Source organism: Athene noctua, chromosome 1, assembly GCF_965140245.1.
Source record: "Athene noctua chromosome 1, bAthNoc1.hap1.1, whole genome shotgun sequence".
Classification (NCBI taxonomy): domain Eukaryota; kingdom Metazoa; phylum Chordata; class Aves; order Strigiformes; family Strigidae; genus Athene; species Athene noctua.
This window is the reverse complement of record NC_134037.1, coordinates 245,625,858-245,640,670: the sequence shown is the minus strand read 5'-3', so window position 1 is coordinate 245,640,670 and position 14,813 is coordinate 245,625,858. Positions and strand designations below refer to the sequence as shown.

The following is a 14,813-nucleotide window of genomic DNA, read 5'->3' as shown; positions in this document are numbered from 1 at the left end:
AAAGACATATTATGTAGTGCTACCACTACAGTATCACACTGGAGCACAGAAGTTAATACCATCCTCATTAAAATATTTTATTCATAAGCAAATAATAAAGGTGGAGGCAAATATTTGATGACATGATTGAGTTTTAAAATATCTCAGAATAAACAGAAGCAATCCAAGCTAATTATAGTTATGACAATGTCACATGCTCACAGCAAAACAGGTCTAATCCTGAAAGTAACTGGAACCCTCTATGGCCGTGTCTGAAATACAAAAACATATATAAAATGAGGAAATCAGCCCCATTATAAATTTACTATTGCTTAATAAGGCATCAGGAGTGAGGACTGACCTCCCCAACTTCAGAAGTCTAAATGCAGGTTGAGACAGTCACTGTGGCAATAAAAAGCAATAGAAGAAACTGACAGTTTTAGGTCTATATTGGGATAAAATAAATTGAGCTTAGAAATTTTCCTTTTTCTCCACTGATTATAAAGGGGCATAGGACAACCTCTGCATTATGCCTCCCATCCCATGTTTCACATCCAGAGATGTGTTCTTGGCCTACCACTTGTGTCAAGAGACACAATTTATCCCAGGTGACCTAAGAAGAGATCGGTGGTATTGGTATGTTCATGCAGACATTTCTGCCATTCAGCTCAAAATGGTAACTAATTAAGTTTCAGAGATCTGTTTTTGTGCTGCACCCTCTGTAAAAACAAGAGCATTAGCAAAATGACAGCTTAAAACTTCTGCATCTGTGCTGTGACTGAGGTTACGTGACCAGTTAGCACAAATTCAAAAATGCTTAACTCAAGCAGGATGGGGGCAATGCACTGTTTCAAGTTATTCTTCCTATATGCATAACAATAATGCCCCAAGGTTCCAGCTAAGATCAAAGTCCAACTATATGACAGGGTACATACATTCATAATAACACTTTACTGTGGACTGAAACATGCCACTGCAGCAGCTGAGGATATTACTACTTCCAGGTGTATACTGCATCCCTGTATGTGGAGCAGATGTGTCGCCTGTAGGAAGGGCAGCAGTAAAGCATAAACACTACATCTAAGACACTGCACCTTTCCCTCAGTAGGGGAGCAAAATAGATACCTGGGATCCCTTCAGCTATAGCTGATACCTTCAGGGCAGCTGAGTCCTAAAGAAGCAGTCCTTGCTTCAGGTAATGTAAAAAATAGACATGGCAACAGAGAGGTGAACTGGCTTCCCAAGATCACTCAGATGGTCATGGAGTAGTCTGGGAGAAAGTCCAGATGGATCTACTACATCATACTGTCTCCCAAACTATTAAGTCAAAATCTCTTATTTCTCATAGACAAGTCTTAAAATGGGGCACATATTTATGCAACAATGCCAATGGCCAGCATCAAAAATTTGACTTAAACTAGGGGCAAAGCCATGGGGTATCAAGTGCATGGTCTTAAAGACCGAACGGGTCTCTGGTAAGTGTTATAGAACCAGGGGTAGGGGATGAGGGGGGAATTCTGCTCTATTTGCTCACATTTAGATCACCATACAGGTACAGAAGTGCCAAAGGGAAGAAAAGGAGGAATAATTCTTTCCCCTACACTGTGGAACAGTTAGAGATATAAGTTGAAGTGATCCTTACTGCTGTTGAGGTCTCAGCTCACTCACCAGTGAATTTACTTTTTGCTCAATACAACCTTCTCCTATCTATGGTCAGTGCTTTACAAATTAACCTCGCTGTCACAGTGACTGGTGGGTGAGGGCTTATTTTCTCCAGTGACAAACAGCTGATGTTTGCCTATTTCAGATCCCTGCATAAGCAAATATTGTTCAAGTGCTGAATTCCTAAGCAGGCTGAAAAATGCATTATTTAAAACACGATTGTGTTCCAGCATTGCACAATGTTAATATTGCTAAAGCTACTTAACACTTACGCATCTAATGCATGCATATAGTAATTTGATAAATTTTAACTGAACTTTTTAATAACTGTTTCCAGTTATTCATTAATTACGTCATGATAAATTCGGATCAAATGCTTCACTGGTGTCTACATTTGTGCATATAATTGGTTGCATATTCAGTCTTTTCTTCTGTATGACCAAAAATTTCCACTTTTTATGAAGATCTGTTCTTCATTTGGTCTCTCCTGTTAGACAAGGTGCATTTCAGTCAGATTTCATTTGTTTTTTCAGTTTGGCAAGACCAGTGAGATATTCATCTCTCCGTTTTCTCCTGGCATCCAGGACTTTTGGAACAACTGGTATTTTTTCAGACATTGCCTGGAACAGAAAATGCAAGATAATCAAAGATGACGTCCTGAGTAAAAAGTTTATCAGCAGCATTGTTTCCTGCTTTCTCTGTGTCAGACCAAGTAACCCACAAAAACTATAATCTAGTCTATCACAAGTAATAGGCCACTAATTCTTTACATGAGTGACTGGAAATGAGCTAAACTGTATGAGAAGAAAAGTGCTTGCACTTGGAGAAGGTTGGCCTGAATGTGGCAACGAAGGTGCCTCTTTTCTCAGTTTGGCCCACACAGCCTCTTTGATAATAACCTTTTATGAAGTAGGAAGGCGGCAACCAGGCCATTTATGTGGCTGAAAATGTGCTCTAAACCAGATTTGTGTGTGTGTGTGTCTTTAAAGCTGTGATCTCTCTTCTGACTCCTAAAAAATGTAATGAGGTATACTGTGTTTATTAGAAACATTTTGTCTTAGGAGTGCCAGTTACAATCAAAATGGCAGGGGAAGACACATATAACAGACCCAGAATTATCATTTTTGTTGTATATTAGAATATGGAGGAGAAAAAGTACAGTACTATTTGAGGACACATAGGTAGAAGTCTGAACAAGTTAGCATGCAAGAATTATATTAAAAACAAAATGAAAAAAAAAAAAAGTATTTCTGAGTGCACAAAGTTGTCTTAGAAGAGCAAGTTAAACGTATCACTGAAAAAAGAACAAAAGGTAGTAAGCTCTTGCCAGACAGTACATTGTAACAGATTTTCTTTCAAAGAAAAAAAGCTGGTTTGAGAGTGCAGGTAGAGATCACAAGGTCATCTTTGCCAAAGTAGCACCTGAGTCTTTAAAGGTTTAAAAGGCAAGTGTTGAGAAACTGGGTAGAACCTGGACCTGCTAGCAATAACTGGCAAGCTGCAGTCACTCCAGAAAAAAATCAGGGGGAGGGACAGAGGAGTCAGATAAGAAATGTTTAATGTTTTACTCTTGAGAAATGATTCTTGCAAGCCCATCTTTGGCACTGAAGACTAAAGATAATAAAGAGAGACAGAAACAGATGCTGAAGTGGAATCCAGCTTTCTATGAGGAAACCCAAACTCTCTCATATCAGTTAAAATTTTCTAATAATGAATACCTCCACAATTATTATTGTTATTATAAGCAATCTATGTTGTTTAAGCATAAAAGAATCTCTTTCTAACACAGCTGATATTGAAATTTCATTAACATAAATAGGAATGAAAAATGCTGTCTTCCAGACAGACTGCCTCCATATTTGGGATTACTCTCTGACAGCTGATCAGGAACAATTCAACACACATCCATGTGTTCTTTAGTGAAGCATTAAAAAAGGCAACTAGGAAAAGACAGGAAATGAAAATACTTCAGTTAATTCCTATGGGCATACAAAATAGCCTATAGAGTGAGTATAAATAAACTGTAGGCTTAGTAATGCTAACAGACAAACAAGGTCCCAATCCAGCATAGCACTTAAACACATCTTATCTTTAAACATGCAAGTAACCTTACCAGACTGCTCACATGCAACTTAGATGTGTATTTGCACACATTACAGTCTGGAGCTCTGGTCTGTAAAGTATGCAAAACCAAGAACACCCAGAAGAAAAAAGCTACTGTGATAGTAGCTTCAGGCTGACATAGTGCTTAGGGATATGGTGTAGTTGGGAACTGCCAGTGTTAGGTTAATGGTTGGACTGGGTGATCTTCAAGGTGTTTTCCAACCTAGATGATTCTGTGATTCTGTGATAAGGAGAAAGACACAGAGAAAGAAATCGTGTAGGAAAGGAAGATGGAGCTGTGCATATTATGGTAGAGGACAGAGAACAGAAGTGGTAAGAAATAGTGTGGAGGATTTAGTGTCAATAACCCATAGTTGTTAGCAGTTGACTCTGCTGTCTAGTAATAATGTTACTCAGCTGCTAGATAACTTTCCCTGGATGTATGTCAAAGTGCTTTGAAAAGGGACTTACATGCATGATGTACCGATCTTTTCATTTAGAGTACACATTCACCCAAGAAATACAGACTACAGATACCTCTAATAGTAAATGGTACAAATGTTAAAATAAAAGTTAATGTTCTTTGTTCTGAATGTCACTGCATTTATCAACTCTGTATTTACCTGATTGATTTTCTGCTCAATTTCACCTGAAAATTCTGGAACTGATCCAAAGGTGTTCAGAACAAGTCTCATACCTTCACGGTATCTTTCACAATAATTTGAAATACCTAAAAATAAGAGTGAAAAATTACATTTCAACAGAAACTCCTACTCAAGTTCAGTAAGGCTGCCTGTGCTTAAGCACTCTCTTAAATCAGAGTCCAAAAAAAGATGTGCTCTTATGCTAAAGACACCTAATTGTTATCAAGGAAAAATGGATTCTATCCACTACATTTCCATTAAGGTTCATGGAAAAATCATGTAGGACATGCCTTTACTGCAAACCCAGTTAATGTTATGCACCAGCAGGCAATGCTGCATGAGGGGTGTAGTACACAACTGTGGATATACTCGTGCTTTGTTACTTGAGACCAGAAAGCTTCCCCAACCAGTGTCCACAAGGAGGGTGCTCTCACCTCTCTCCTCTCCTCGTGTTCAGTGTGTGTCATATCAGTTGAAGCATTCCTGTTATTATTTTTATTTATTGACCTGGAGTGTATCAAGAACAACATGGCCCAGGGGGAAAGGGTCAAAGGCATGGAGACCCAGGTGGCCTCCAGTGAATGAGAAAGGCTTAAGAAGGAACAGATGGATCCTGCAGATGAACACCTTGTATTGCAGCTGGGGTTAGTGACAGGGATTTGGCTTTTATGACAACAGGACCCTCTTTCATGGTTGAGCACTGCTAGGGGGAGATGGAATCCACTTGACAAAGTGGAGGAAAAAGCATCTTTGCCAAAAACCTGGCCAATGTGGTGAGAAAAGCTTTACATTAGGAACACTGGAAAAGTGAGATTACAACCTGTAGTCAAGTGAGGAAGGGGTGTACAGGCATGGAAAGAAAAGAGTGCAGGGTAACAGGTACAGGAGAAACCTCAAGAAAGTATAAAAAAATGCAGAAGTCCACCTCTAGTGTATGTGCACAAACGCGTGCAGCCTGGGAAACAAGCAGGGGGAAATGAGTTCCATGTGTGTTCACACAACTACAACATTGGGGGAGCAACCAAGGTGTGTTGGGATGGCTCACACAACTGGAGTGCTGCGGTGCCAGAACTATCCTGGCTTGCATCAGAAATAGCCAGCAGGGACAGGGAAGGGATCTTACCCCTGTCCTCGGCACTGGTGAGGCCGCCCCTCGATTCCTGTGTTCAGTTTTGGGCCCCTCACTACAAAAAGGACATTGAATGACTCGAGCGTGTCCAGAGAAGGGCAACGGAGCTGGTGCTGGGTCTGGAGCACAGGTCGTGCGAGGAGCGGCTGAGGGAACTGGGGGGGGGGTTTGTTTGGAGAAGAGGAGGCTGAGGGGAGACCTCATCGCCCTCTACAGCTACCTGAAAGGAGGGTGCAGAGAACTGGGGATGAGCCTCTTTAACCAAGTAATAAGCGATAGGACAAGAGGGAATGGCCTCAAGTTGCACCAGGAAGGTTTAGACTAGATGTTAGGAAGCATTTCTTTCCAGAAGGGGTTGTCAGGCGTTGGAATGGGCTGCCCAGGGAGGTGGTGGAGTCCCCATCCCTGGAGGTGTTTAAGAGTCGGGTCGACATAGCGCTGAGGGATCTGGTGTAGTTGGGAACTGTCAGTGGTAGGTTAATGGTTGGACTGGATGATCTTCAAGGTCTTTTCCAACCTAGATGATTCTGTGGTGTACAGATACACACTTCAGGAAAGACAAGCAGGAAAGACAAGGAGGGGGCTGTGTTATCTCTGTAAAGGAGCAGTTCAGCTGTATGGAGCTATTCTATAGGATGGACAACTGTCTGGGAGAGAGCCTGTCGGTCAGCATCAGTGGGAAGGCCAGTAAAAGACATCATCCTCCAAGGCAAGAACAGTCCATCCTGATCTTCAGGAAGACAATTAGATGTATCAAGAGATTGGCTTGGATGAGCTCCAGTGCAAAATGGCAGCATACAGGAGGTGGAAGTACGGATGGGCTGTAAAGGAGAAATTTAAAAACACTGCCTAGGCATGTAGGGATGGTGTCAGGAAAGCCAATGCTCAGCTCCAATTGAGGCTTGCAAGAATGTCAAGGGCAACATGAAGAGACTTCTACTGTTACATAAGTAATAGACGGCTGAAAAAGGAAAGTGTGGGTCTGTTGCTGAATGGGTGGGTGATTTAGTGACAGGAAAAACAGGTAAAGCAGAGTTACTCCTTGCTTTCTTTGCTTCAGTCTTCATTGATAAGGTCTCCTATGCCTCTGTGCTTAGAGGCAGGGTTCAAGGAGAAGAGCTATGAGCAGTAGATGATGACCTATGAGCAGTGACTATCTGCCCCACCTGAAACCACAGGACCAGACAGACTGTATCCAAGGATATGACAGAAATGGCCTGTGTCGTTGCAAGGCTGCTTTCTATTCTATTTTTAAAATTGTGCCACTCAGTGCATCTATGTCATAATTTGAGATGCCCAGATCACTGAAGGTAAATATTGTACCCATCTTCAGAAAAGGTCAAAAGAGCAATCTGGGGTACTACAGGCCAATCAATCTCACTTCTGTCCCTGGGAAAAATCAAGGAGCAAGTCCTCCTGAAACAAATTTCTGGAAACACGAATAAGAAGAAAGTGACTGTAACAGTCAGCATGTAGTCACCAATGGGTACACCATGGTGTAAGTCATGTCTGACTTCGTTGCCTTCTGTGATTAAATAATTTGATTTATGGAAAATAGGAAAGTAGGACATATCATTTATCTCAACTTTAGAAGGGCATTTGACACTGTGTCCCATGATATTCTTGTATCAAAGTTAGGACATTAAAGTCTGCATGCTTGGACAATGAGATGGACAAAAAATGGGTTAGATACTCAGGTTCAGAGATAATGTTTAATGGGTTGTCCTCTACCCAGAGGCCATTCGAAGTGGAGTACTGCAGGAATCTGTCCTGAGACATGTAATGCTTAACAGCACTTCCTCATAAAGTTTGTGAATGATACTAAACTGGTCCGGGGTGAGAGGTGGGGGATGGACGGACCAGCTGATGCATTGGAGGGCAGGGCTGCCCTTATACAGGCTAGAGCAATGAGCCAATACAAAATCTTAAAAAAACTGAACAAGGACAAATGCAAGATCTTGTACCTCAGAAGAAAGAGCTCCTTGCAACAACACAGGCCTGTGAACCCCAATAACTCCTGGTCGTTGTAGGCAGCAAGATGAATGTGAACCAACAGTGTGCCCTGGCAGCAAAGAGGGCCAACAACATCCTGGGCTGCATTAACAGCAGAGACAGTGGATTGATGGAAGTGATTTTTTACTCAGCACTCATTAGACTGCATCCAGAATACTGCATTCAGTTTGGGATTCACCAATACCAGAAAGACACCGATAAACTGGAGCAGGTTCAGCAGAGGCCACCGAAATGGTGGGTGCTTGGCACTTACTCTGTGAGGAAAGGCTGGGGGAGCTGGGATTGTTCAGCATTGAGTAGAAATGGAAGGGGGGGGGCACTTAACAGCAGCTCCCCAGTGCCTATGGGGTGGTCACTGAGCAGACAGAGCTGGGCTCTTCATAGCTGTTGCATGGCAGGAGGACAAGAGACAACAGGCACATCTGAAATGAGAGGTTCAGACTGGATACTCAAACACTGGCACAGGTTTCCCACAGAGGTTGTGCAGTCTCCATCTCTGAGGGTTTTCAAGACTTCAAGAAACCCTGAGCAGCTTGGTCTGACCTCAAAGCTGACCCTGCTGTAAACATCTTAAAAAACATGTGGTCAGAGAACCTGAGAACCAGCTAACTGTAACAATGGGTAAAATGGTAGCCAAGTAGACCTTGGCTGAATGAGGAAAAGGTTCGATTTCCATCAGCTCCAGTAGGAATCTCAAAAAAATTACTTCTGAGGCACTAGAGAGGAACTGGAATGACAAATGCACCAAAAAGAGGAACCAGTCATCTAGCCAGACATATAAATCTAGTAGACTTTTTAGTTCTATTAATTACCACATAATAAAGAAAGGATAAGGCAGCCTTTCCTACTGTACATCAATCAAGAAGCCATGAGCTGCACCGCAACAGTAAATAAGCAACGCTTATCTGGCAGTAAGCAAGCTGACATGAGTAAGAATGTGATTATTCTGATGAACACTCTAGATCTTAGAAGGTAAGTTCTGGATATCCAGTAAAAGCTTGTGACAATCACCTTCCTTTTCTGAGAATCACAGAGACTGAAAAAGTTGCATCCTTAAGCTCTCTTTTTATTAGCTAATTATCAAAGCAAAGAGGAGAAAAATGCAGAATACAAAGGCAAGCAATTACAATCACCAACTCTTTCACAAAGACTCAGGAGATCGTACAGACTGAGAAGCATAAACCTGAACTGCTCATGGTCTTATCCAACCACAAAATGCAAGAAATTTAAGTGGGGTGGCCTGACTACCACACAAAAGAATGCAGCTCGGGTCAAGAGTCATTAAGCAGTCTCTTTCCTAAACAGCCTGTAGACAGTTCCCTGGAATGCAATATTGTCTGATACCAATACCATAGAAGTCACACCTGTCTAACCCTAAATGGTTGAGGTTGAAAGGTGGATGAATGAATAGAAACCTCTGGCTAATGGCAACTATGAATCATAAACTACAACACTTAACGCTGCTCAACATGCCTGAAATCACTGAAGTACAGGTTTTCCTGTAAGGTCTCTGAGGTCAGTCAGATTACAGAGAACACTCTTGATTCTGGAGCAAAGACAGAAGAACTTTGAAAGAACAAATGTTTAAGTAAGTATTACATTTCCTTTAAGAAATGAGCACTCTGAAGTCATGATGACCAACTGATAAACAACTGAAAGGACAGAATGGGAGAACATGTCCATTTCATGCATTCTCCAGTATCAGAAGGAAGGAGGCTCTGAGAAAAACTGGAGCCTTGTGAAGTAGCTTGAACCTATATTTGGTGCCAAGAGTGTACCAATGAGCAGTTGGTCAGCCCGTTTCCTTGTGTTATCTACCCATGGAGCATATATGTTCGTAAAATACACTCTAGCATGTTCTGGCCTTCTCTAACACAAAAAGGGAGGTCAGCTGGTCATACAGCTATACTGGTGCTCTATGAAAATTCAGTATTTTACTTAATTTTCTTGATTGACACACAGGCAGAAACCTTCAAATTGCCTAGTGGGCTCCAAAACATCACTGGCAGGAAGTGAGATTCAGGAAGAGAAGCATTACTGTGGGATACGCAACAGGCTGTGATATGATTCCATCTCTTCACTGAGACAATAAGCAGACACCAACCACCTCTATAAACATTCTGGGCACTGTGGAAAGGACCACTGGTTATCAGGGTTTACTGATCATACCCTGTCATTAACATAAGTGCTTGCTTGTTAGATCTTAACAGCTGGGCTCACAGACTTTGGCAACTGAAGCCAAAGAATATGCAATCCACGTGAGCAATCTTGGGAACTCAAGACAATTCTGGATGAGTCTCATGCACCAGCCACAATATGATGATATTTACATTTCACCTTGCTCATGTGAGTTTTTAATTCTAAGTGAGGAGTCTGAGCAAAAAGTTTGCCCCTACATCATGCAACATCATCCAAAGTTCCCACATGTAGAAGTCAGAACGACTGAGGCTGCATAGTGCAGATCTGTGTGAACTTGGGTACACCTTGCTAACTCACAGCTGTGGGCAGCAGCTGTTGCCAGCTAGACAATCACAAAATCAAAAATGGTAAGTCAAATATGGCAATTCAGACAAATATGGCAATTCAAGCAATTCCATGAAGGAACAGTAAACAGAGCAGTGGCAGTTACCAGTTATTCTAGTGCTTACGCAGATGATAGAGGTCTCTGACACCTAGACTAGCGCCGAACAGTTTGGGTTTGGTACTTTTTTCCAAAAGTCATGGGTAACATCTCAACCACCTGGTAAGCTTGTGTAATAATAGCACAGATCTGAATAATTTTGATTCTGTTACAGTCAGAAGGTAGAAAAGAAGTCTCTGTGCCAGAAATCTTCTTCATGAGCCTCAATCTAAAGAGAGAACATTAATATCCCAGGAAAGCTAAATGCTTGGACGTAGCTGATCCATTCACCTGGTGAATGTGAACTCCTGAGCTGGAGACGGCCTTCAAAGTTCATTCAGCCTGGAAATTGAGCTTCTACTGGCAGATCACCTACTGCTTGAATCAGAACAATTTCTGGGTGGGTATAGCTTACCAATGCAACAGAGACATGGCAAATGCAGGTTGAGTAATACACTCACTGCACGCAATGTATGAATGAAAAGAAGCCTTATGCAAAGTCAGCAAAATAGGAAAAGGTAAAAAAAAAGTTACGGGTCAGAGAAGAGCAGCTGCATTAGTATAACTGATCTCAACATTGTGGCTGAAACAGCAACATGCAAACATGTATGCTGCATGCCAAGCTGGGGGTGAACACTGCAAAATCTTTCAAATCTTAAGCGAAGGAAACACAACAACAGTTAGAACATTCACATGGTCACACTCAAAAAGTAAAAAAATAGTAATTTCAAAATAACAAACTCAAGATAGCACTCCCAGCGTGAAATGTCAGTGGAGACTAGTGCAATCTTTAACTTGGTTCAGTAATGAAGGTCAACCCTATGCTGCCAGCTTCAAGAAGGCACTTGAGCAATGGGTAATATTGCTGGAAAAAACACTTTGCTTTTCAACTGCAAACTCAAAACTGGCAAATATTTGACTCCAGGCCTTTAGACTTAGGAGTCCTTTGGTTCAAAGTTCAGGGCTATTGCAAAGGTGGATGAGAAAAGCACTCAACTGGAGCATAGGGACAAAAAGATGGAAAACAAGTATGACAGAATCCCTTTAATTTTAATCCTTGTTGACACTGTCCAGGGAGCAGCTTAAATTGGAAGAATTAGCATCTGTAAACAGCGTGAGACAGACAGGGCAGTACCTGCGAGCAGGAGAAACAGTAAGATGGCAGCAAATGGGGCAGTTAAAAACAATCAACATCTTTCCTTGCATCCAGTTGCTGTGCCCACACTGTGCCCCACTATCTCTAACTGGAGAAAAAGAATGATGCAAGATGCATCTGAAACGGAGAAAGAAGGGAATCAACTTGCAGCACAGGAATGACAATAGCTTCCTCTTGTCTATGTGGTTTGTTGGCTTCCTGTTTAAACCTCCTGCTTCTCTGCACACTCACCTCATCACTGTTGGAGGGAAGGGGCTATGGGAGAAGGCAGATGTTGCAAGCAGGCACCTAACCATGAACACAGAACAGAAATACCTCCAGGGAAGGTACAAGTTCCTTGAATCTGCCTTCCATCACATGTTTACAACAGTGGCAGAGAGTGGAAGAAGAGGAATGGTAACAAAATGTTCTAAGGGAGTAGTGGATACAGGAATATAGAGATGAAAAGGGGAATACTCCAGTTCCAAACACACTCAGCATTTCTGACTTGTACAGTACAGTTAAAGGAACATTATCACAAGCTAAGATGATTCAAAGGCTCTTCAGCTGCCCATATGTCTCTAGGAAATGCAAGGTTTTTTATACCACCATCAAAGAAGAATAAGCTGCTGCTTATTTAGCTTCAATGAGAGTCCAGACAGTTTCCAAAATAGCTAATGAACTGTCCCAGAAGAACTTGTTCACAGAACTACACTTGGCGTTTGCAGGTTCTTACTGCTGTAGTGCAAACATGAGTATCAGTGAAATGCCTCTAGTTGCATCATCAAGACAAACAGGGCACTTATGAAGAAAAAGTAACTCAGGACAGATATTAAGCTTAGAAGCATGCATAAAATGCTTCACTGCCCTGAGAAGACCTGTTCACAAGTGAGGTTCATAAACATAAAGGTGATGGGGGAGTACTAGGAAAAAAAAAGTGAAAACATGACATATGTTCACACATTATAGTATGTAAGAATCTTCAAGTATCTTGGTTTCTTGTACGTGAAGTCTCATTCCTTCCTTGCTTAAGAAAGTCAACAGGCATGAGGGCTAAAAGATGCAAGCAAGCAAACTTGGTAAACCAGTCTGGCAAGGACACTGCACATGGGGCAAAACAAGGAAGGCACAGAGATATTAGTGAGAGAAAACAAGAGACAGGAGCAAGTGTTACTGGCAAGGACAGGGAACACACCAAAGACAGAGGTGCCTCACAATACTGAGTATTAACTTAATGACTTTGAACTTGATGAGCAGCATAGTAAGATACTGCAATGACTCAAAAAGAGTAGGTGAGATGGTCAAGCCACTGATGTAATAGCAACAACGATTGGGGTGGGGTTGATTTTAGCAGGTAAAATCTAAGAAGAGGCTGCACTTGGTAAGACTGAAGATGAGTATGGATGAGAACAGAAGGGGCATATTTCAGGATCATCATGGAGGGATCTGTCATGGTTAGTTTATGTTCAGGGAAGAGAAGTCCCAGTCTCTTTGTTTTGCTGACAGAGGGATTATGTTTCTAGACATTACAGCTCCAAGGAAAACTAACTAAATGTAATCCTGTCTTCCATATGGGTGTGTCTGAACACAGATATCATGATCTTAGTTAGGATGTGAATTCACAGGACACTTGCTACTCAGCATTAACTCCCATATGAATTCACTTAGTCTGCAGTTGCATGAATACTTTCAACTACACCAAAAAAGGTTTTCTTCTCACTGTCACTGTGTTACCATCTCAACAGCAACGCATAAATATTTGCACAGGACTGCTGTGAGGTGGATCAAGGAATTAAACTGAGTTAATATGAACCACTTCTTTTGTTAGATCAGTTTCAAATCTGGGATGAATTCCTCAGACTGAGCCACTTGGTGACCATACACATTCTTTCGTTAATGCAATGGAGAAGGATACACCATGATGTGTTCTTCAGGACACATCTATAAAGACTTGAGCAATAAAGCATTAAGAATTCCTGTGCTCCTTTCAGAACGTGGAGGGAACCACTTTACACCTCAGAGTCCGTAGAAGAAAACTGGTGCACAGCAGCCAGTATGCTGAAACATTCACACCTTCGCTTACTGCACACAAACTTCTTCATATAGAAAAGCCCTGCAGCTGCACAAAGGCAAACTGCAGTTCTAGAAGGACTATAAAGTGCTTTATTCAGCCTATTGGGAAGTGAATCAAATGTGTGTAAATATGTATGAAATAACTGTTGGGGTCACAAAAGAAGATGGTTTTGTATGATTATGTACCACTGTGATATTTCATCTCAAGAGTAACCTCTTACAAGTATTCCTGGATTAAGTTGAGATATTTTATGATCCTAAAACTTAGTACATGGGTTGGACAGAAATGGAGGCAATCTTCCTTTTCTTAGATTTTACTACCTTAACTTAGAGATTCTCACCCCCTCTACTTACTAGCTTATGGTATGAAAGCACCTGAACTGGGTTAAAGCTTGGTTTGCTCACTATATGGCAGCATTAAAAGCAGCAGCCATAGCAATGAAAATCTCTGCTTTTCAACCAGCCAACATGCTCATCTACAGTAACTGCTAAAAACCATGCTTGGCTATGTTTTGCCTAGCCAGACAAGAAAAACTTTCTTCATTTGAACTATGCCTTATGATTCCCCAACTCTTTCCTTTTCATGTTTTGTGCTTTTCGTACAGCACAATCATTCTGCTCCTATCATCCAGAACTAATTAATCTGGCAGGGGCTTTTAAAATAAGCAAGCAATCCTACTTTCAGTAAGAGAAACACAATTTTGACCATGGAGACTCATTCCTAGCTTACCAGATATTTACACTTATATTATAGGCACATACATCAGCCCCCATTTTCACACAACTCCTGTAGACACTTGTATGAATACCACAGTGAGTGACAGGTAGAATACCATCCTGGAATGGTGTTTGTGTAAACACAGGAGAGAAAATACCAACAAAGGTCCTTCAACCTCCCCCTTCAGCTCTTCTGCTAATATTAGAAGTTTAAATCATGATTAAATTCCAATTACAGCTCACTAAATAACCCACTAATAAAGTAACTGATCTAAGACAGCCAATTGTGAAATATATATGAAGAACTTTACATGAAGAAACATGTAAAACACGGTATGATAGTCTACCCTCTGGTTTTACAGACCATTTTTTGCAAGGTCTTAAAAGGAGTTGGCAGTTCAAGAAACAAGAGATTCAGGAGATACAATCTTACTGAGGCTGGATCATTTTCAGTATCTTCACACATGGCCAGGTACATATATAGGAGCAACACTGTGCCTGTTAACATAATCCCATGATAAGTAAATGGGTAAATGACTCTAGGGGACTCTATTGATGTTCCTGGTAAAAGACTTAACAGCATTTTTTGTGATGCTACCATGTGAAATCATAAAATGATGGACTCAAAGACAGAGCTTACTGAAACCAAAATCAACATTAATTTTATTTACTGAAACCAACAATCAACATCATAATATTATGCAATTCAGATGTGCTTTTCTCCCCCCAAAAATGTTT

At 41.3% G+C, this 14,813-nt stretch overlaps 1 protein-coding gene across 3 annotated transcripts in view; it reads right to left on the bottom strand.

The window, feature by feature from the left end:
- Positions 1–63: 63 nt before the first annotated feature.
- CRYL1 (crystallin lambda 1) overlaps positions 64–14,813 on the bottom strand; it is a 60,022-nt gene continuing 45,272 nt past the window's right edge. For all 3 annotated transcript variants that reach the window (XM_074915655.1, XM_074915674.1, XM_074915665.1), the window contains 2 exons: positions 4,368–4,474; positions 64–2,261 (listed from right to left, as the gene is read on the bottom strand). In XM_074915655.1, coding sequence (XP_074771756.1) covers positions 2,148–2,261; positions 4,368–4,474 — 221 coding nt within the window. In that variant the 3' untranslated portion in view covers positions 64–2,147. The remainder of the gene's footprint in view (positions 2,262–4,367; positions 4,475–14,813) is intronic.